A 22,617-nucleotide genomic window follows, 5' to 3' on the forward strand; every position below is an offset into this window, starting at 1 on the left:
ACTTTAAAGAATTTATAAACCGAAAAAGTACTCCTAAATTCCAACATCACGTGTCATTCAGCAGCCTCTAGAGAATGTGCCCATCATATGTGGAAATCCCTCTGGCAGGGACTGTCCTGGCTCTGCCAAAAGAGAGTGGTGATTCACCTTCCTACTCTAGAGTGACATTATGTGGCATAGTTTCGCTTAACACTGTAGAGCATGAGCCGGCGTACATCTGCACAAAGGTGAGAATAGTGTCTGTACATGCTGGGAAGCACTCAGCAGTTTGACTAGATGTGTGAGCACTGAACATGTGCACCCACTTTGGGGGTACATTATCAGTCCCCACATTTGGTGGTAGAAATTCCATCATCTGCCTTGGTGGAGAAAGAAAATCCCACACTTCTAGCTCAAACTCTAATAATGTAGCAATCAGTGCAGGATTTTTGGTGGCAATCTATGACCAGGCTGTGGTTACTACATGCCAAAGAAACCAGCGAGAAGAGATGTAGCAGCCCTCATATTTCTTCTTGGATGCAAGAGTGATAATAAGGCTGGAGTAGTTGATCACTTTCTTTACTCTGTAAAATAGTAAACAGAGTGCAGGAGGAGTGAAGTAGCTGAGAAACTAAAATATAATCCAGAGTTGATACTCCACCAAAACAAAAAAGTGTGTCAGAATTAGATTTATAGGATTTGAAAACACTCTGCAAGAATATATGATAAGAGATTAGCAACCGTTTGCTCAAGATAATACGAGTAATTTGAGGGCCTGAGCAAAGAAACACCTATCAGTTTATCCAGATCACTAAGGTTAAAGTTGCCTGTGTTAAAAACTAGGTCCATCTACACAAATTCTTCCAAGGGAGAATAGATCTTTCCAGTAGAGTGAGTGGTGAAGGAATTCATTTCAGTAAATTGCAACCAATGTGGCTACACATTAGTCCACTCAACTTTTTGATCTGAGTTTGATAGGTCTAATTATAAGTTCAGAAACAGGTCAGTGTAGATCATTCTCAATAAAATGGTATAAAAGTAGGTCGGAGTAAGTCCAAATCTCCTTAAGAGATGTACCCTATATAGTACATAGCAAATAACTAACTCTAAGAAAATGATGCGGGCATTCAGAAAAAACAAATGGAGGTTAAATTGCATCAGATTATTCTTCTTAATCAGCATGAGTAATGTAACTTTCCCTACAGTACTTCAATGAGGGCAACTCTAAACAAAAAGCATTTGAGTAAGCACATTATCAAATAAAAAAAAAGAAAGGCGTCAACCATCAGAGTCTTCAGTAGAAACACTCTGACAATGGGTCAAGAAGCGTAAAGCCACTCGAGCAATAGCGTGCGTCTGCTCCATAAGAAAACCCAAGATGGACTCTCTGCCTCACAAAAACACAGCACCTAGTATCAACTGCTGTTGATTCATGTGGTTCCTCCTTGGAAAATTTCAATAGCTCTGGTAGAACTGAATACTTCCGTACCTTTTCCTAGTCTGATAGCACATTATCTCTTTTTATCCTTGGCAATTCCTTTTTCAATGACAATTCCTCTCCCCATATGCTGCCGCACTTTCTTTGGCCAACTCCTCTTTCTTACGCTTTGCTATCTATTAACAAAAACTCCTTTATTCTAAATAATGAGGCTTTTCCACACCTGCAATAGAAACAACTCAGCAGCGTACATTCCATGCTTAAAGGTTAAACGTGAATTTCAAATCATGGTTTGAGGAGCAACTAAACAAATTTCTTCTTGAGGCCTAGTTTTGCTAAGTTAACATGTGCACAGTTACAATAGAGGTGTGCATCTTTCTACACAGATGATAAATGCAATTGCTTAACTCACGAACAAATGCTATGAAATATAAATGTCTCAGAATAAACTTATTTGCACATAATTAATTCAAATCATACATATAAACGTTAATCATTAGTTGTATACATCCTAATTAAACATCTAACAATATGACATTTTAGGTTATTATTAATCTATCACGTTAATACATAAATTGTTAAGTAAAAAATTATCAATCACAGCCTAGCTACATATATTTTAAACAAAAGGCTTTTTAGTATAAACTGCTCCACCCCATTTTAGTGCATTAGTTATGACAGTATGTTTGAGTGCTGACTATGCATGAGTATGATTCACTCCTACATTATATTCAGATGGGATCAAGAGTACATTTCTTCAAAAATGTCACAATGATCTCAAGTTTTGCAGGTTACAAATTACTTCCTCAATTGATTCACCAAAGGCTTCATTTTTTTCTTTTCAGACAGCCTCCAGCAGATTTCAATATATATTATTTATAATTATCTACATATTTCTACCACCTAAACAGCAGTGATCTAGAGAATTTGTTTTAAAATGGGGATACTGTGAATCTATCCATGAAATTGTTAAATTAATGGCTGTTGTCACATAAATAGAGAACTCCAGATGGTCTACCAAAGTTATTAGACTTGACAGACAGCATATTTCTTGCAAGCCACCAATTGGAACTGATGTAGTGCTCAAGATTTCCTGCAAGCAAATGATGACCCTAGTTGTTAAGAAGGTTGATGCAATATCCTGAGCAAGCAGTTGTCTGAGACCAGCCATGTTTCATGAAATGCATAAGCTGTGGCCTGCACAGCTGTTTCTCAATGATTTTAGATTAGATCGGGCTAGGAAGGCTGAGTAGAATTAGAACCAATGTTAGTGGACTGCCAGCTCCAGATTGCTTGTTTTTTCCTACTATGTGATACAGTTATATTATAGGATATTTCTTTGGCTCCCTTATTTGGATGATAATCCCCCATTGCACAAAGAGTAATTGAGGTCAAAGAACTTGCGGTACCATATTGTTAAATCTCAAAATGACTATTGTGGCTTCCTCACCAGTGGTCGTCTGGAGTGTTACAAAATGTATTTTATTAATGTCCTTTGTTTGTATGTGTATTAACCTCGGAATGTGTTAAAACGTATCACAGAATATTGCTCCTGTTTAAGATCTCCTCACTGCCTCAACAGATATATCATGGAACAAGAGCAAATTCAGATGGGTAATTTTGACCAGCAAGGCTGGTACTGGTTAACAGAATTTGTAGGTTAGGATATCAAGATTCTCATTCTAATGACATACTTGCTGGTGGTTGGTGGATGGTGTAGCTGTAGTCCCTCCTTTCAGTCTTTGATTCAAAGGTTTGTTGGAATCCATTTGCCCTGATTTGCTTTTGGGCTTTTTCTGCAGCTTCGTCTGAATGTTAGCATGGAAATGGCTCAATTAGTATGTCTATTCGATATGGCCTGCTAAAATATCTTGATTCAAATTTATATATTCATTAAGAGGAGGCCTTGTCAACCATTCATTTGGTCAGCCATTGCATTTTGGAAATAGTTTGCTTATTATGGACTCTGTTCTAATTATTTTATGCTTTAATACTTAATTTCCACATCTTGTCATATACGTTTTCTTACAATATGATGATTGTGGCATCTAAATGATACAATAAAGTGCACATATTATTTACAGGCCTGGTAAAATCAGTAAAAGATATACAGCAACATTATTTAAGAATGATAGCGTTGCAATGTGCAGCCTCAGCAATAAATAAATCAATAAAATGCTTATGTTATACACCAACATTTTAAAAAATCAATTGAAAGTGTGTAACAGCATTATTAAAATAGTACTTATAAATAAAGAACTAATTTTACAATACAATATGTACAATCAAAATGTAGGGCTTTCCCTTGTCAGATTTCACTCTCTAGTACCACCCAACGAAATTACATTATAGTAATCAGAAGTGTTATGTGCTAAATAATAATGGTAAAACCAAAGTAAAATACACCAGGATACAAAATACAGCAAATACAATCGTATAAACCACTTCCCTTTGATTCTTATGACCCTTTAACTTATACATTATATTATTAAATATATTATCATTTGCCCATTCGGCCTTGCCTCCAATACCCCACATTGGCCTAAAAACTTTGCCACCGCTCACGCAAACATATCCTGTCATCGGACTATAAAATCCTCGATGCAATTCTGTTATTGTCAGTTACCAACAGCTTGCAAATCGGAGTGAACCAGTTTTTCATCTGTAACACATACAGTGGGCATGCAAACATTACGTGGGCTAAGGTTTATTGTTGGTTTTCACAGCTTGGGCAGCTACATGTGACGTCAGTACTATTAGTCCATTTGCTAGTAAACTCATACAGGGGCAGGGTACCAAACCTAAACTGGATATATAATTTTCTATTCCGGGGCACTCTATGAGATCTAAATAACGGTAAACGCCCAAAATATCGAATTCGAAATATCGACAGGGCAGAATATCGAATCCAAAATATAGAGAGGACAGAATATCGAATTACCAAAATATAGTTGGTCAGAATATCGAAATTGGGGTAGGAAATATTGAATTCCATAATATCGAATTTAAAATATCGTTTTTCATAATATCAAATGATTTTTAGTTTTATGTATGGTAGTATATGTGTTAACATTATATATTATTATTGTAATGATTCTTTACTTTTTTTAAAGTAATGAATGCTATGTAATTACATTTTTGCGTAATTTAATTCCGCAGCGGGTTGTGGGTTTATAGGGGAATAGGGTGGGAAGTAATTTAATTATAGTAAATTAAATATTCATTTTAATGAATTATTATATAATTTTAATGTAATTTTGCGTTTTAGTTCTGTAGTGGGTTGTGGGTTTATAGGGGAAAAGGTTGGGAAGTAATTTAATTGTGATAAAGTAATTTCTTTATGCATTTATATGTATTGATAAATGGTAATTAATGATTAATTGGTAACTAATTTGTATTAATTGGTAATTATTTTTTATTAACTGATTAATTGATAATTATGTTAATTGTATTCATTTATTATTTGGAGCAGGTTGTGGGTTTATAGGGTAATAATTAGGGAAGTAATTTAATTGTAATTAAGTCAATATTTGTTTTTATTTCTATTTATTGATAATTAATGTATTGTTAATTAAATATTAATTGGTAATTAATTTTTATTAATTGGTAAATAATTTGTATTTGTTTTTTATTGGCATTGATAATTAATGTATTCTTATTTCAATATTAAATCATTACTTTCCCTACTGTTGCACTCTCTGGAGTGGGAATAGTAATTTTTACCCTCCCGCTATCCAACGCTTTCCCTACTGTTTAACTCTCTGGAGTGGGAATAGTAACTTTTACCCTTACGCTATCCAACGCTTTTCCTACTGTTTCAATCACTGTAGTGGGAATAGTAATTTTTACCCCTACGCTATCCAATGCTTTCCCTACTGTTGCACTCACTGGAGTGGGAATAGTAATTTTTTACCCCTAAGCTATCCAACCCTTTCCCTACTGTTGCACTCACTGGAGTGGGAATAGTATTTTTTACCCTACACTATCCAACGCATTCCCTACTGTTGCACTCATTGGAGTGGGAATAGTAATTTTTACCCTCCCGCTTTCCAATGCTTTCCCTACTGTTGCACTCACTGGAGTGGGAATAGTACTTTTTACCAACCCGCTATCCAACGCTTTCCCTACTGTTGCACTCACTGGAGTGGGAATAGTAATTTGTACCCTCCCGCTAGCCAATGCTTTCCCTACTGTTGCACTCACCGGAGTGGGAATAGTAATTTTTACCCACCCACTATCCAACGCTTTCCCTACTGTTGCACTCTCTGGAATGTGAATAGTAATTTTTACCCTCTCACTATCCAACAAATTCTCTACTTTTGCATTTGTTGGAGTGTGAATACAAATTTTATTTCCTTAGCTATGTAATGTTTTAATTTTGTTATATTTAATGTAGCGTAAATTATTACTTAATATAAAAAGTATTACTTTAATTATTTAAATTATTATATATTATTTATTTTTATATCTATATAATAGTTTTATATGTATATATATATATCTATGTAAATATATTTCAAGAGTTTTTTTCAAAATATTTTATAATTAAGATTAATAATTTTTTTATAAAAATATTAAGTAAATATATGTTTAGAAAAATTATGTTTTTTTTACATTACATTTATTATTTTTACATTTTAAGCTTTTTACATTATTTTAAGTATGTTTTATTTAATTGTGTTTAATATTTAATTACTTTTATATTATTTTCAATACATTTAAAAAAAATGATATTTTAGTTAACTATATTTTAACTATCAATATTTTGTACGCAATATTTTAGTACTTACCTGTTTGTAGATAGGGATTCTATATTCTGTACTTCGATATTTTGGAGTCGATATTTTGGGCATTCTATATTATGTCTCTCGATATTTAGTCACTGAACCCTAAATAGCCTTCCAGAGAGCGATCCAGTTTGTGGGTTATGAAATCTAGGGTAAGCTTCCCTCAAACCCTACTCCTATATCCCCCATCCCAATGGCTACAAGCATATTCTTAACACCAATCAGCCAGCTAATTTTATTAGCTGTGTCCCTGCATTTTACATCCTCCAAAGTACATGCATATGGCAATAGTTTGCGTCGACTTGATCCTTAGCCATTAATTATAGAAATATGACATGGCTTGGTTATAGAAGTTCTAATGAGCTTATTTTTATTTTTTCAGCCTTTTCTCTTCTCTTCTTGCAGCAGTTTAGAGGCTGATGCTGAATCCAGAGACTCTGAAATTGATAATATATACTCACACTGTCAAACATATTCTCTGTAGTCTGCCCTATGTAGCTCTAATGAGTGGCCCACATTTTTTCAAGATAGTTGCTAAAGCTTCTTCATTTCAGTTGCAATTTCAGCATATATGGCCAGAAGTACGACAGATTTTTCAATGCGCAAATGGTTTTTAGACCCATTTGCACATGGAAAAAACCTATGGCCGATGTACTAACCCTATTTAGCGAGGCATTATTTAAATAGCAACTCGCAAAATAGGGTTAGCGACTCGCTATTAGGAAGGGGCATTCCAAGGGCGTCCCTTCCTAATAGCGAGTCTGAACCCTATATAAGAATGTTTTGCGACCGCAATTGCGGTTGCAAAAAACTCGCAGTTTACCACTCTCTTCAAGAGGGTGCTAAACCATTCGCCAACGGGAAGGGGTCCCCAGGGTACCTCTTTCCCTTTGTGCATGGGTGCGCAAACATTTTTTAATAGCAGGCAGTGGTCCCAGGGACCACTACCTGCTCTTAAAAAAGGAAAACAAATGTTTAATTTTTTTAAATTTTAAATGCATGCCGTTTGCCTTTAGAGGTAATGTGGCTAATTACACTGTTTGTACTGCAGTTCTTTTTTATCATAATGATTTATTATATTATATTTATTTTTTAGAACTTTGGCTTGAACGGACCCTTGGATGCTGGAGTGACTGTTGCTGAAGATGATCATTGGAAGAGGATTCGTACAGTGTTATCTCCAACTTTCACCAGTGGAAAACTAAAAGAGGTATAAAGGAACACTTTAGAAATCTCAAATATGATTTCCTGATGAAAATATGGTTATTTTCATAAGTACCTGCCTTCTGAAATATTAGCTGAGAGGCTGAAATGTTGTTGTAGAGAAACTAAGCCTATGCATATGTTTGTTGCATTCTTCTCCCCATGAGTGATGTGATCTGTAAAAATCGACATTACTTCTCTACAACTGAACATTCCATATAGTAAGAATAATGCTTATGCACACACTTTGATGGTTAGGAAAAACTATTTGCATAATTTGAAAGCTTTCACTGGTTCCTTCTTGAACCTTTGTGGACCCTGTGCCCACCATGTACAGGTATCCAGCACGAGGCAAGCTTTGTAGCTAAGTGGCCAGCATCAGGCTGGTAAATGTCATTACACTCATGTACTTTGGATATCATAAGTATTCCCTGTATGTAAGGTCAGCACACGGATGAATAGTGAAGTTCCAGCACTGCTGTTCTCCCACCTCCCAACAATATGGGTACAAAATGTTCTCTACATTCATATCAGTGTATCTCGTTTACTAAACACAATTAAAGCAACTGTGACTAATTGTAATGGCTATATTACTTGAAACAATTCCCCACTTGACTGGTCAGTGAGTATGCCAATCAAACAGGGAATTGTGAAGCGTACTACTCACTGTGAGGGTCTTGAGGCGCTGGGGGGGTGCAGCTTCGGTCAGCTGAAGAGCCAGGTCTTGAGGCTCTTCCTGAAGGTGTTCAGAGCGGGGCGCGTCTGATGTTGATAGGGAGCTCTTTCCAGGTTTTTGCCGCGATGTAGGAGAAGACTCTTCCACCCGTTCTGGCTTACAGGTGTTTGGCAGAGGCGAAGTTGGTGGATCGGAGGTTTCTCTTGGGTATGTGCAAGGAGATTCTTTTGTTAAGTTATTGGGATCTGGTGTTGAGGAGGAATTTGTAGGTGTGGGTATCTTGAAGGTTACTCGCTTCTCGACGGGGAGCCAGTGGAGGTCTTGCAGGTGTAGGGTGATGTGTTCAAGTTGAGGGGTGCCATTGACGAGTCTGCTTGAGGTGTTCTGTACGGTCTGGAGCTTGCGAAGCAGAGGTTTGTTGATTTCGGCGTAGAGGGCGTTTCCATAGTCCAGTCTGCTGGTTATGAGTGTGTGGGTGACGGTCTTTCTGGATTCTGGGGAATCCATTTGAAGGTCTTGCGAAGGATGTGGAGGGTGTTGAAGCAGGTGTAGGCAATGGTGTTGATCTGTCGGGTCATGGTGGGAGAGTTGAGTATGATGCTGAGGTTCCAGTCATGGTCCGTGGGTTTAAGGGGCTGCCGAGGGCGGTGGGCCACCAGGGTTATCCCATGCAGAAGGGGTGGGTCAGAGGACGAGGACTTCTGTCTTCTCCAAGTTGAGCTTCAGGCAGCTGCTGCTCATCCAGGATGCGACATCCTTCATTTCTTCCTGGAAGCTGAGTCTGGTGGTGTGGGGGTCCTTAGTGAGGGAGAGGAAGAGCTTGGTGTTGTCGGCGTATGACATTATTCTGAGTGTATGCTGTCTGACGATAGTGGCGAGGGGGGCCATGTAGATGTTGAAAAGCGTGGGGCTGAGCGATGATTCCTGGGGCACTCAGCAGTTGATCTATATGGGTTCAGAGAGGAAGGGCGTGAGTCTTATTCTTTGGGTTCTGCCGGTGAGGAAGGAGCAGAGCCAGTCGAAAGCTGCTCCCTGTATGCGGGCATCATGGAGTCTGGCGGTCAGAGTGCAGTGGGAGACGGTGTTGAAGGCTGCAGAGAGGTCAAGCAGGATCAGGGCAGCATTGTGGCCTCAGTCGAGGAGGGTGCGGATGTCTTCTGTGGCGGCGAGGAGGACGGTCTTGGTGCTGTGATTGCTATGGAATCCAGATTGGGAGGGGTCGAAGGTGGAGTTCTCTTCGATGAAGTTTGCTAGTTGGGCGTTGACGATCTTCTCTGTGACTTTGGCCGTGAAAGGGAGGAGAGAGATGGGTCCATAGTTCTTGAGGTCCGTCAGATCTGCTAACGGCTTCTTGAGGAGGGGCTTGACTTCTGCACGTTTCCAGTCATCAGGGAATGTGCCTGCTTCAAAGGTGGCATTAATGGTGCGTCACAGCTCAAGTGCTATGGCGGAAGCACTGTGGAAGATGTGCAGAGGGCAGGGGTCCATTGGGGCTCCAGAGTAAATGCCTTTCATGGTTGATGCAGTGTCTTAGGTGGTGACTGGGGTCCAGGAGGAGATGGTGGGCTTGCTGTTGTTGCTGGGGGGAGGAATGGGTTTGGTGTCCAGAGTCTGTTCATTGAAGTTGTCATAGAGGAATCTTATTTTCAGGTTGAAGTAGGAGCTGAGTTTGTTGCAGAGGTCCTCCGAGGGTTTGACGTCTGTGGCTTCGCTGGTGGGGCTTGGTGAATTCCTAAATGATGCTGATGAGTTCCTTGGAGTTGCTGGCGTGGATATTTTTTTGGATGAAGGTCCTTTTGGTGGATCTGATGAGTTGGTGGTATTCTGTTATGGCGTTCTTGTAGGTGGTACGGTCTTCTGAATTTTTGCTGTCTCTCCATAGCTTCTTGAGACGTCTGCATGTGCGTCTGGATTCTTGGAGGTCGGTAGTGAACCAGGTGGCCTTACTGGGCAATTGGTTGGGGTTGCTGAGTGTGGCTAGCTTGTCTGCGGAGTTGGTGATCCATCTGTGAAGTTCTTTGGCTGCGGAGTTGGCATTGGTCAAGGTGGGGGGGATTGTGGATGAGGGTGCAGTTGAGGTGCTCCTCGGTGACCTTGCTCCAGTTCTTTCAATGAGAACTTGGTGTAGGTTTTGGGGCGGGGGCTGTGTCGAAAGAGAAGTGTATGCAGTGGTGGTCTGTCCGGGGGGGGGGGGGTTCATGGTGTGACTGAAGTGGATATTGTTACCTCCTCCGAAGATGGGGTCATGGGTGTTTCCTACCTTGTTGGTAGGGTGGTGACGAGCTGTTTCAGTCTGAGGTTGGCGAGGTTGTCCAGGAGGGTGGCATAGTTGGGGTCGCTGAGGTTGTCGAGGTGGAAGTTGAGGTCTCTGATGAATATGTAGTCCATGGAGGTGATGGCGTGGGGTGCAATGAGGTCGGCAATGATAGTGGTGAACGCAGTTGGAGGTCCGGGGGTCTGTAGGAGAGGGTGCCACTTAAGGTCATTCTGGGGATGGTCTGTATCTGGAAATGGAGGTGTTCGGTGGTGGATGGGGAGTTGCCTTGTTGGTGGACTGGTGACAAGCTGTTTCAGTCTGAGGTTGGCGAGGTTGCCCAGGAGGGTGGCAGAGTTGGGGTCGCTGAGGTTGTCGAGGTGGAAGTTGAGGTCTCTGATGAGTATGTAGTCCATGGAGGTGATGGAGTGGGGCGCGATGAGGTCGGCGATGATAGTGGTGAACGCAGTTGGAGGTCCGGGGGTCTGTAGGAGAGGGTGCCACATAAGGTCATTCTGGGGCTGGTCTGGGTCTGGAAATGGAGGTGTTCGGTGGTGGATGGGGAGTTGCTTGTGCTGGAGTTGGTAAGTCGGAGGGAGCTCTTGTGTGCGAAGGCGAGTCCTACTCCTGAGCGGTTGGGTTGGTCCTGTCTCTGAATCTTGTATGGCAGTGGCGATGTTGGGGGCGGAGGTTGTATCCTGTGTAGGTTGATTCTTTTTATGGTAGTTTTCCGCAGGGAAGATCATGGGTTTTAGTTTCAGTGTAGCTGTCTGAAGTGGCCATGGCCCATGAAAGAAGCTTGAAAACCAATCTCTGTGTCCCGTGAGTTCAAGATATTGCATTCAAAATACCGTAAGATGCAATGCTGCAGCGAATTTATTATTAGCTTATCTGATGCTGCCTCTGGTTTCATTCATGTCATCAAGTGCGTGTGTTTCATGCATTGTCACCACAATACCCGAAGGATACAAGATCACCCACCATGACCGCATCAGCAAGTGTAGCGGAGTAATCTCCATCATACAAAAAGAATCCATCATCCCAGCCATGGAACACCTCAACTTCTGACTCCAAACAGACAGCAAACCCATTATCAGGGGCAACCTTGCCAATTGTCCTCCAGGACCATGTCCAGACTTTTACATCTTCATCTCTGACTTCATCATAGACTCTAACAACTAAATTTTTCTTGGCGGCCTCTACTTTCATCTCGATGACCACAATTACATCAGCACTACTGACTGCTCGACAGCTTGAACAACATCGGACTAACCCAAATCATCCAGGACTCTAAGCACACCGCAGGCTGCACGCTAGACCGCATCTTCACCTCCAGTGACCGCACCAGATATTGCCACACCATGGAACTCCCCTCGACCAGCTTCTCTATTGCCTATTTCAACATCACCAGTTCACGGACCTCCGCTGGGGGCAATACCACCGACTGCAGCTGGAGCAAAGTCTCAAAGGAAACATAGATCAACGCCTTCAACACCACACCCCCCATCTCCTCCAGCAACTTAGAACAGAACGTCAGAAACTGCAACAATTGGATCACCAATTGCATCAACAGCATCGATCCCATTGCCAACACCATCCATGCAAGATCCATCAAGCAGGATACCTCAGAACCACTTGAAGACAAGACCGTCTTCAAGACAGCCCTCAACCTCTACCACAAACAGTTGAGAGAATCAAAGGAAAAGGCCTCAGCCTCTCTAACCGAATCAAGCACTAATAACAGCACATAACTCTTCAGCATCGCCAAAGTATTCTCTAACCACTCAACTGCAACAAACAACATTACCTCCTCACAGGAACTCTGCGACAACTTTACATACTTCTTCCACTACAAGATTGCCAACATCTACAGTAAGTTCAAACCCCAGCCCAAGACCACCGACTTCTTCAAGCAACACAACGACCCCGGTACCACGAAATACATCTGACTAACCGACTCGAGCCAGCTCGCCCCACAGGACACTGTCTCCATCATGAACTCTGTCCACTCAGGGGCCCCTACTGACTCATGCCTTCACCACATCTATAATCTAGGTGAAGTCAGAATCAGCCACTTACTCACAACCTTGATCAACACTTCAATTGCCACTATCACTTTCCCTGAGGACTGGTAACATGCAGAAGTCAACCCCATACTAAAGAAACCATCGGCAGACCCCAGCAAACTCCTCAACTACCGACCGATCCCCTGCTCCTGTTCCTGTCTAAAGCATTAGAAAAAGTCATTAACCCACAACTCTCCTCATATCTCAAATGGAACCTCTTACAACACTTCATCCCAATCCAGATTCCACAGCAACCACTGCCCGAGGCAGCTCTTATCATGACTACCAATTACACAAGAGCCCTACTCAACTAAAGAATGGCTGTGGCTCTGATCTTCCTAGACCTCTTGGCAGCCTTTGATATGGTCTCTAACCACACACTCATCCAAAGGTTGCACAACATAGGCAGCAAAGGAGCTGCTCTCTCTGTTCAGCATCCCCAAATCAGAGCCACAGGGCCAGATGGCACAGATGGCAGATAGATTCTGCTTCCCGGAAGGTAGATACTCAGCTAGCACACAGGGTGCATTGACAGTAGGGTATTGGCACATAGTATGGACATCTAACCTGAAACGGAGATTATTAGACCAGGAATGGTTCAAAGACTTTCCACCCATATGCAACTTAATTTAGGGTCCTATTAACTATTATTTCATGCATCGCAGTGCAGCAAGGGCACTTGCTGTGCTGCGTGAAAAGGAGAGAGCAGAAATGCTCCTTATTTACAAATATATGGTGCATTTCTGCACTGTCCTTCTACTGGTGCATTGTTTGATGCCTAGCCCCAATGTAGGCACACTTGTATCATAGTGCAAGTGGGCCTGCGTTATGGGCAGCATTGTTTTAGTGCAGGAATGCATACCTTCCTGTTGAAAAACAATCTTTAGAGGCATGTTCCTCTCTCTACCTGTGCTGCAGAATGTAGCACACATGGGAAGAGGAAGTATCAAGGAGCAATAAACATATTTCTCACTATGCCTCTGTCAGGTAGGCACACCATTTTGGAGCAAACCCAGCTGTACAAGTCTTTGTAAATCTGGATTTGTTTCAACACCCAACGCCCAAGCAACAGCCATGTAATGCCTACCCGACACAAAGTAGTGCAAGGGTGCTTTGGGTTACTTTGCATTTACCACACCACTCAATGTGTCTTTGCATTGCTTAATAAATGGCAAAAAAAAATTCCGTCCGGATTGTGCCTCAAAAGTGACATGACCTGAGACAAAATCATAGTAAATATGATTCTTAGTTTTTATGATCCTGATATACAAAGCCATGTCACAAACCACAAACTGCACTTCGACTGGACTGTGATCTTAACTGTTGGATCACAAAATATAGATTTGGAAAATCTTGCCTGTTTAATAAATAATAATTAGGCAGGAGGTCCTGTGAGATCCCACTTCTCATTAGATTGCCTGAGAATGCAGGTTGTATGCCTGCAGGGGGTAGCAGACCCCCATACTTGCGTTCACATTCATTCCCTGCATGCACCAAAATCTCAAATAACAACTCGGAAACATAATTTTTGTTTTTAAAAAATGTAAAAGTTTTTATTGGTTACAAATCAAGAAGAAAAAAACCCACCACGAACCGTTCCGGCAAGCCGAAACTTCAGTTAATGTTGATTTTCAGAAGGTTTTTCAAATATTAACAAGTCTGCCTATATTTTCTTTGAGAATTATTTTTCATAGAATGCATTACTTCAATTCTTCAAATTCTCCTCAGTGCCCAGGACAGTATAAATTGCTAGCTCTTATGCACTAGCATTGCTCACAAGACTACAAGCAAACACCCTCTTAAATATCTAGTTCCGGTTTTACTAATGCTTTGTGCTGGACTTGCATCTCAACAGGGACTCAACCTGGAGTAACGCGTTTGAGTGGAACTTACTATCCAATACAAACCAGGAATTCCCTTGGACAGCTCCCCAAAGTAACACAATGTTGCACTATGTGCTACTTTACGCCAAGGGAGCATTCCATCGGTGCTACATGAGTCTTTCCATGCAACCACTATGCAGTTTGACGCAAATCACTATCTAATAATTTGTAGATAGTGCTGCATTTTACAGTACACATACTAAGCAGGAGACATCTTAAAAGATATTTTTTGTACTGGAAGGATGCTTTCCTGTACAAAACCTATACCTTAGAGAACGCACACACCCTGGTACTATAGCAAAAGATGTTTCTGTTGGCACATAGCAGCCAAAAGTGCGCCAGTGCTGGTAGAGAGAAAAAATGTGTCATATCATAGCAGATATGTTATAGAAAACAATGGTCCCTGTTTTCAGAGGAGGCATCACTTATATACAATAATCATACTCTAAATAGGTAGTATGTCTTTTGTCAAGCCGGACAAGAATTTATTTTGCAAATATATATAAAATTAAATTGTTAGAAACATTCAATGACAAGTGGGTACAGCTGTGACCCACGAAACAGTGAGACAACAAAACGAAGCACAGAATGGCCAAAGGGCAAAGTGAAATATGTCTGTACACTCCTATTTGAAAGTTTTAACAGACTATGATCATTTTCTTATACACCATTGCTCATTGCAATATTGCATAGTCATATTGCATATGGCGTTTTTTGGTGTCAACGACATTTCGATGCCACCACTAGATACTGGGCATCATCCTCAGGACAACATAATATTTCATTGTTGTCTTTATGAATTTACAATTGCACTATGCCTAAATCGCATTACTGCAAGTTGGATCAGAAGCGGGCGCGATAGCTCGGGGTCACAAGGGGCGGTTAACCAGTTGATAGGGATCGTATTAGTTCGGGAGTCCACTTGGATAGTCGAGATAGGGATTCCTTACAAGTGCGCAATCGCACAGTTTCAAGATCAGGAGCTCGATGGGTGGTCCGGCTTCAGGATAGATAGAGAAATATCATAGCAGAAATGGCACTTTTTTTTCTACCTCTATTCGACTCGAAACAGTGCAGCTGGTTTGGTTGCTGTGCTGCCTTGCTTATAATATTAATAAATCTCCGCGCCAATGAATGCACATTTTACTTTCATGCATTCTGCCTTTGCACCTGGGTTTCCATATCGGCCGTTTCTAGTCCAGCTCTGATATGTGGTTTCCCAAGATGGGTGGTCTGTTATTAAAGGAAGGTCTGGAGATGTTTGCCAGAAATAGCTGATATTTCGAAAATGTCTATCCAGCATGCACCCAGCTAATTTCGCCATTCGTGGTGGCAGTGTTCATTATCCTGCTGAACCTGCCTTCTGAAAGGGACTCTAGGCTGCTGCCATTGGACCTAAATATTTACAACAAGGGGTGGTGAGGGACAGAGTCTCTGAATTAAGCAGAAAGCTCTCACCCAGTCAAGAGATCAGGGCTAGATCCAACACCGTTTTTTAGCTCACTGCACCATCCCAGTTTCAGAACCTGGCTGTATGCAAATTAGTCTGTTCCTGTCCCAGTGCATGATGGGAACAGGGCAAACCAAACTACAAAAGCCAATTCTTACACTGGGAAGGAAACAAGCTCCCGGGGACCGGTTTCTGGCATTACAGCCGTCTTCGGCCCGGTTTGCGTGAATCCTGATGGTGCAATGAGCAAGGGTCTCACATCTGAGAATACCCTTCCACGCTTAGGGTGGACAAAAATATTTACAACAAGGGGTGGTGAGGGACAGAGTCTCTGAATTAAGCAGAAAGCTCTCACCCAGTCAAGAGATCAGGGCTAGATCCAACACCGTTTTTTAGCTCACTGCACCATCCCAGTTTCAGAACCTGGCTGTATGCAAATTAGTCTGTTCCTGTCCCAGTGCATGATGGGAACAGGGCAAACCAAACTACAAAAGCCAATTCTTACACTGGGAAGGAAACAAGCTCCCGGGGACCGGTTTCTGGCATTACAGCCGTCTTCGGCCCGGTTTGCTTGAATCCTGATGGTGCAATGAGCAAGGGTCTCACATCTGAGAATACCCTTCCACGCTTAGGGTGGACAAAAATATTTACAACAAGGGGTGGTGAGGGACAGAGTCTCTGAATTAAGCAGAAAGCTCTCACCCAGTCAAGAGATCAGGGCTAGATCCAACACCGTTTTTTAGCTCACTGCACCATCCCAGTTTCAGAACCTGGCTGTATGCAAATTAGTCTGTTCCTGTCCCAGTGCATGATGGGAACAGGGCAAACCAAACTACAAAAGCCAATTCTTACACTGGGAAGGAAACAAGCTCCCGGGGACCGGTTTCTGGCATTACAGCCGTCTTCGGCCCGGTTTGCTTGAATCCTGATGGTGCAATGAGCAAGGGTCTCACATCTGAGAATACCCTTCCACGCTTAGGGTGGACAAAAATATTTACAACAAGGGGTGGTGAGGGACAGAGTCTCTGAATTAAGCAGAAAGCTCTCACCCAGTCAAGAGATCAGGGCTAGATCCAACACCGTTTTTTAGCTCACTGCACCATCCCAGTTTCAGAACCTGGCTGTATGCAAATTAGTCTGTTCCTGTCCCAGTGCATGATGGGAACAGGGCAAACCAAGCTACAAAAGCCAATTCTTACACTGGGAAGGAAACAAGCTCCCGGGGACCGGTTTCTGGCATTACAGCCGTCTTCGGCCCGGTTTGCTTGAATCCTGATGGTGCAATGAGCAAGGGTCTCACATCTGAGAATACCTTTCCACGCTTAGGGTGGACAAAAATATTTACAACAAGGGGTGGTGAGGGACAGAGTCTCTGAATTAAGCAGAAAGCTCTCACCCAGTCAAGAGATCAGGGCTAGATCCAACACCGTTTTTTAGCTCACTGCACCATCCCAGTTTCAGAACCTGGCTGTATGCAAATTAGTCTGTTCCTGTCCCAGTGCATGATGGGAACAGGGCAAACCAAACTACAAAAGCCAATTCTTACACTGGGAAGGAAACAAGCTCCCGGGGACCGGTTTCTGGCATTACAGCCGTCTTCGGCCCGGTTTGCTTGAATCCTGATGGTGCAATGAGCAAGGGTCTCACATCTGAGAATACCCTTCCACGCTTAGGGTGGACAAAAATATTTACAACAAGGGGTGGTGAGGGACAGAGTCTCTGAATTAAGCAGAAAGCTCTCACCCAGTCAAGAGATCAGGGCTAGATCCAACACCGTTTTTTAGCTCACTGCACCATCCCAGTTTCAGAACCTGGCTGTATGCAAATTAGTCTGTTCCTGTCCCAGTGCATGATGGGAACAGGGCAAACCAAACTACAAAAGCCAATTCTTACACTGGGAAGGAAACAAGCTCCCGGGGACCGGTTTCTGGCATTACAGCCGTCTTCGGCCCGGTTTGCTTGAATCCTGATGGTGCAATGAGCAAGGGTCTCACATCTGAGAATACCCTTCCACGCTTAGGGTGGACAAAAATATTTACAACAAGGGGTGGTGAGGGACAGAGTCTCTGAATTAAGCAGAAAGCTCTCACCCAGTCAAGAGATCAGGGCTAGATCCAACACCGTTTTTTAGCTCACTGCACCATCCCAGTTTCAGAACCTGGCTGTATGCAAATTAGTCTGTTCCTGTCCCAGTGCATGATGGGAACAGGGCAAACCAAACTACAAAAGCCAATTCTTACACTGGGAAGGAAACAAGCTCCCGGGGACCGGTTTCTGGCATTACAGCCGTCTTCGGCCCGGTTTGCTTGAATCCTGATGGTGCAATGAGCAAGGGTCTCACATCTGAGAATACCCTTCCACGCTTAGGGTGGACAAAAATATTTACAACAAGGGGTGGTGAGGGACAGAGTCTCTGAATTAAGCAGAAAGCTCTCACCCAGTCAAGAGATCAGGGCTAGATCCAACACCGTTTTTTAGCTCACTGCACCATCCCAGTTTCAGAACCTGGCTGTATGCAAATTAGTCTGTTCCTGTCCCAGTGCATGATGGGAACAGGGCAAACCAAACTATAAAAGCCAATTCTTACACTGGGAAGGAAACAAGCTCCCGGGGACCGGTTTCTGGCATTACAGCCGTCTTCGGCCCGGTTTGCTTGAATCCTGATGGTGCAATGAGCAAGGGTCTCACATCTGAGAATACCCTTCCACGCTTAGGGTGGACAAAAATATTTACAACAAGGGGTGGTGAGGGACAGAGTCTCTGAATTAAGCAGAAAGCTCTCACCCAGTCAAGAGATCAGGGCTAGATCCAACACCGTTTTTTAGCTCACTGCACCATCCCAGTTTCAGAACCTGGCTGTATGCAAATTAGTCTGTTCCTGTCCCAGTGCATGATGGGAACAGGGCAAACCAAGCTACAAAAGCCAATTCTTACACTGGGAAGGAAACAAGCTCCCGGGGACCGGTTTCTGGCATTACAGCCGTCTTCGGCCCGGTTTGCTTGAATCCTGATGGTGCAATGAGCAAGGGTCTCACATCTGAGAATACCTTTCCACGCTTAGGGTGGACAAAAATATTTACAACAAGGGGTGGTGAGGGACAGAGTCTCTGAATTAAGCAGAAAGCTCTCACCCAGTCAAGAGATCAGGGCTAGATCCAACACCGTTTTTTAGCTCACTGCACCATCCCAGTTTCAGAACCTGGCTGTATGCAAATTAGTCTGTTCCTGTCCCAGTGCATGATGGGAACAGGGCAAACCAAGCTACAAAAGCCAATTCTTACACTGGGAAGGAAACAAGCTCCCGGGGACCGGTTTCTGGCATTACAGCCGTCTTCGGCCCGGTTTGCTTGAATCCTGATGGTGCAATGAGCAAGGGTCTCACATCTGAGAATACCTTTCCACGCTTAGGGTGGACAAAAATATTTACAACAAGGGGTGGTGAGGGACAGAGTCTCTGAATTAAGCAGAAAGCTCTCACCCAGTCAAGAGATCAGGGCTAGATCCAACACCGTTTTTTAGCTCACTGCACCATCCCAGTTTCAGAACCTGGCTGTATGCAAATTAGTCTGTTCCTGTCCCAGTGCATGATGGGAACAGGGCAAACCAAACTACAAAAGCCAATTCTTACACTGGGAAGGAAACAAGCTCCCGGGGACCGGTTTCTGGCATTACAGCCGTCTTCGGCCCGGTTTGCTTGAATCCTGATGGTGCAATGAGCAAGGGTCTCACATCTGAGAATACCCTTCCACGCTTAGGGTGGACAAAAATATTTACAACAAGGGGTGGTGAGGGACAGAGTCTCTGAATTAAGCAGAAAGCTCTCACCCAGTCAAGAGATCAGGGCTAGATCCAACACCGTTTTTTAGCTCACTGCACCATCCCAGTTTCAGAACCTGGCTGTATGCAAATTAGTCTGTTCCTGTCCCAGTGCATGATGGGAACAGGGCAAACCAAACTATAAAAGCCAATTCTTACACTGGGAAGGAAACAAGCTCCCGGGGACCGGTTTCTGGCATTACAGCCGTCTTCGGCCCGGTTTGCTTGAATCCTGATGGTGCAATGAGCAAGGGTCTCACATCTGAGAACACCCTTCCACGCTTAGGGTGGACAAAAATATTTACAACAAGGGGTGGTGAGGGACAGAGTCTCTGAATTAAGCAGAAAGCTCTCACCCAGTCAAGAGATCAGGGCTAGATCCAACACCGTTTTTTAGCTCACTGCACCATCCCAGTTTCAGAACCTGGCTGTATGCAAATTAGTCTGTTCCTGTCCCAGTGCATGATGGGAACAGGGCAAACCAAACTACAAAAGCCAATTCTTACACTGGGAAGGAAACAAGCTCCCGGGGACCGGTTTCTGGCATTACAGCCGTCTTCGGCCCGGTTTGCTTGAATCCTGATGGTGCAATGAGCAAGGGTCTCACATCTGAGAATACCCTTCCACGCTTAGGGTGGACAAAAATATTTACAACAAGGGGTGGTGAGGGACAGAGTCTCTGAATTAAGCAGAAAGCTCTCACCCAGTCAAGAGATCAGGGCTAGATCCAACACCGTTTTTTAGCTCACTGCACCATCCCAGTTTCAGAACCTGGCTGTATGCAAATTAGTCTGTTCCTGTCCCAGTGCATGATGGGAACAGGGCAAACCAAACTACAAAAGCCAATTCTTACACTGGGAAGGAAACAAGCTCCCGGGGACCGGTTTCTGGCATTACAGCCGTCTTCGGCCCGGTTTGCTTGAATCCTGATGGTGCAATGAGCAAGGGTCTCACATCTGAGAATACCCTTCCACGCTTAGGGTGGACAAAAATATTTACAACAAGGGGTGGTGAGGGACAGAGTCTCTGAATTAAGCAGAAAGCTCTCACCCAGTCAAGAGATCAGGGCTAGATCCAACACCGTTTTTTAGCTCACTGCACCATCCCAGTTTCAGAACCTGGCTGTATGCAAATTAGTCTGTTCCTGTCCCAGTGCATGATGGGAACAGGGCAAACCAAGCTACAAAAGCCAATTCTTACACTGGGAAGGAAACAAGCTCCCGGGGACCGGTTTCTGGCATTACAGCCGTCTTCGGCCCGGTTTGCTTGAATCCTGATGGTGCAATGAGCAAGGGTCTCACATCTGAGAATACCTTTCCACGCTTAGGGTGGACAAAAATATTTACAACAAGGGGTGGTGAGGGACAGAGTCTCTGAATTAAGCAGAAAGCTCTCACCCAGTCAAGAGATCAGGGCTAGATCCAACACCGTTTTTTAGCTCACTGCACCATCCCAGTTTCAGAACCTGGCTGTATGCAAATTAGTCTGTTCCTGTCCCAGTGCATGATGGGAACAGGGCAAACCAAACTACAAAAGCCAATTCTTACACTGGGAAGGAAACAAGCTCCCGGGGACCGGTTTCTGGCATTACAGCCGTCTTCGGCCCGGTTTGCTTGAATCCTGATGGTGCAATGAGCAAGGGTCTCACATCTGAGAATACCCTTCCACGCTTAGGGTGGACAAAAATATTTACAACAAGGGGTGGTGAGGGACAGAGTCTCTGAATTAAGCAGAAAGCTCTCACCCAGTCAAGAGATCAGGGCTAGATCCAACACCGTTTTTTAGCTCACTGCACCATCCCAGTTTCAGAACCTGGCTGTATGCAAATTAGTCTGTTCCTGCCCCAGTGCATGATGGGAACAGGGCAAACCAAACTACAAAAGCCAATTCTTACACTGGGAAGGAAACAAGCTCCCGGGGACCGGTTTCTGGCATTACAGCCGTCTTCGGCCCGGTTTGCTTGAATCCTGATGGTGCAATGAGCAAGGGTCTCACATCTGAGAATACCCTTCCACGCTTAGGGTGGACAAAAATATTTACAACAAGGGGTGGTGAGGGACAGAGTCTCCATCAGGATTCAAGCAAGCCGGGCCGAAGAAGGCTGAAATGCCAGAAACCGGTCCCCGGTAGCTTGTCTCCTTTCTGGTGAAGAATTGGCTTGGTAGTTTAGTCTGCCCTGTTCCCATGATGCACTGGGCCAGGGAAAGACTGATTTGCATATAGCCAGGTTCTGAGCTGGGATGGGGCAGTGAGATAAATAACGGTGATGGATCAAGCCCTGATCTTTGGACTGGGTAAGAGTGGTCTGTTTAACTCAGACACTCTGTTCATCACCACCCCCTTTTCTAAATCGTTTTTGGCCACTATAGGTGTGGCAGGGTATACTCAGACATGAGTCCCTTTCTCACTGCTCCATCAGGATTCAAGCAAGCCGGGCCGAAGAAGGCTGAAATGCCAGAAACCGGTCCCCGGTAGCTTGTCTCCTTTCTGGTGAAGAATTTGCTTGGTAGTTTTGTCTGCCCTGTTCCCATGATGCACTGGGCCAGGGAAAGACTGATTTGCATATAGCCAGGTTCTGAGCTGGGATGGGGCAGTGAGATAAATAACGGTGATGGATCAAGCCCTGATCTTTGGACTGGGTAAGAGTGGTCTGTTTAACTCAGACACTCTGTTCATCACCACCCCCTTTTCTAAATCGTTTTTTGCCACTATAGGTGTGGCAGGGTATACTCAGACATGAGTCCCTTTCTCACTGCTCCATCAGGATTCAAGCAAGCCGGGCCGAAGAAGGCTGAAATGCCAGAAACCGGTCCCCGGTAGCTTGTCTCCTTTCTGGTGAAGAATTGGCTTGGTAGTTTAGTCTGCCCTGTTCCCATGATGCACTGGGCCAGGGAAAGACTGATTTGCATATAGCCAGGTTCTGAGCTGGGATGGGGCAGTGAGATAAATAACGGTGATGGATCAAGCCCTGATCTTTGGACTGGGTAAGAGTGGTCTGTTTAACTCAGACACTCTGTTAATCACCACCCCCTTTTCTAAATCGCCGTTGGACCTAAGGCACACAC

The 22,617-nt window shown here is 43.6% G+C and overlaps 1 protein-coding gene across 1 annotated transcript in view; it reads left to right on the forward strand.

Moving 5' to 3' along the window:
- The window catches only part of LOC147684821 (cytochrome P450 3A21-like), a 242,933-nt gene that overhangs the window by 88,948 nt on the left and 131,368 nt on the right, over positions 1-22,617 (forward strand). Inside the window, exon 5 of the mRNA XM_086940698.1 lies at positions 7,301-7,414. Coding sequence (XP_086796824.1) covers positions 7,301-7,414 — 114 coding nt within the window. The remainder of the gene's footprint in view (positions 1-7,300; positions 7,415-22,617) is intronic.

The sequence above is a fragment of the Lissotriton vulgaris genome, chromosome 10 (assembly GCF_964263255.1).
Source record: "Lissotriton vulgaris chromosome 10, aLisVul1.2, whole genome shotgun sequence".
Taxonomy (NCBI): Eukaryota; Metazoa; Chordata; class Amphibia; order Caudata; family Salamandridae; genus Lissotriton; species Lissotriton vulgaris.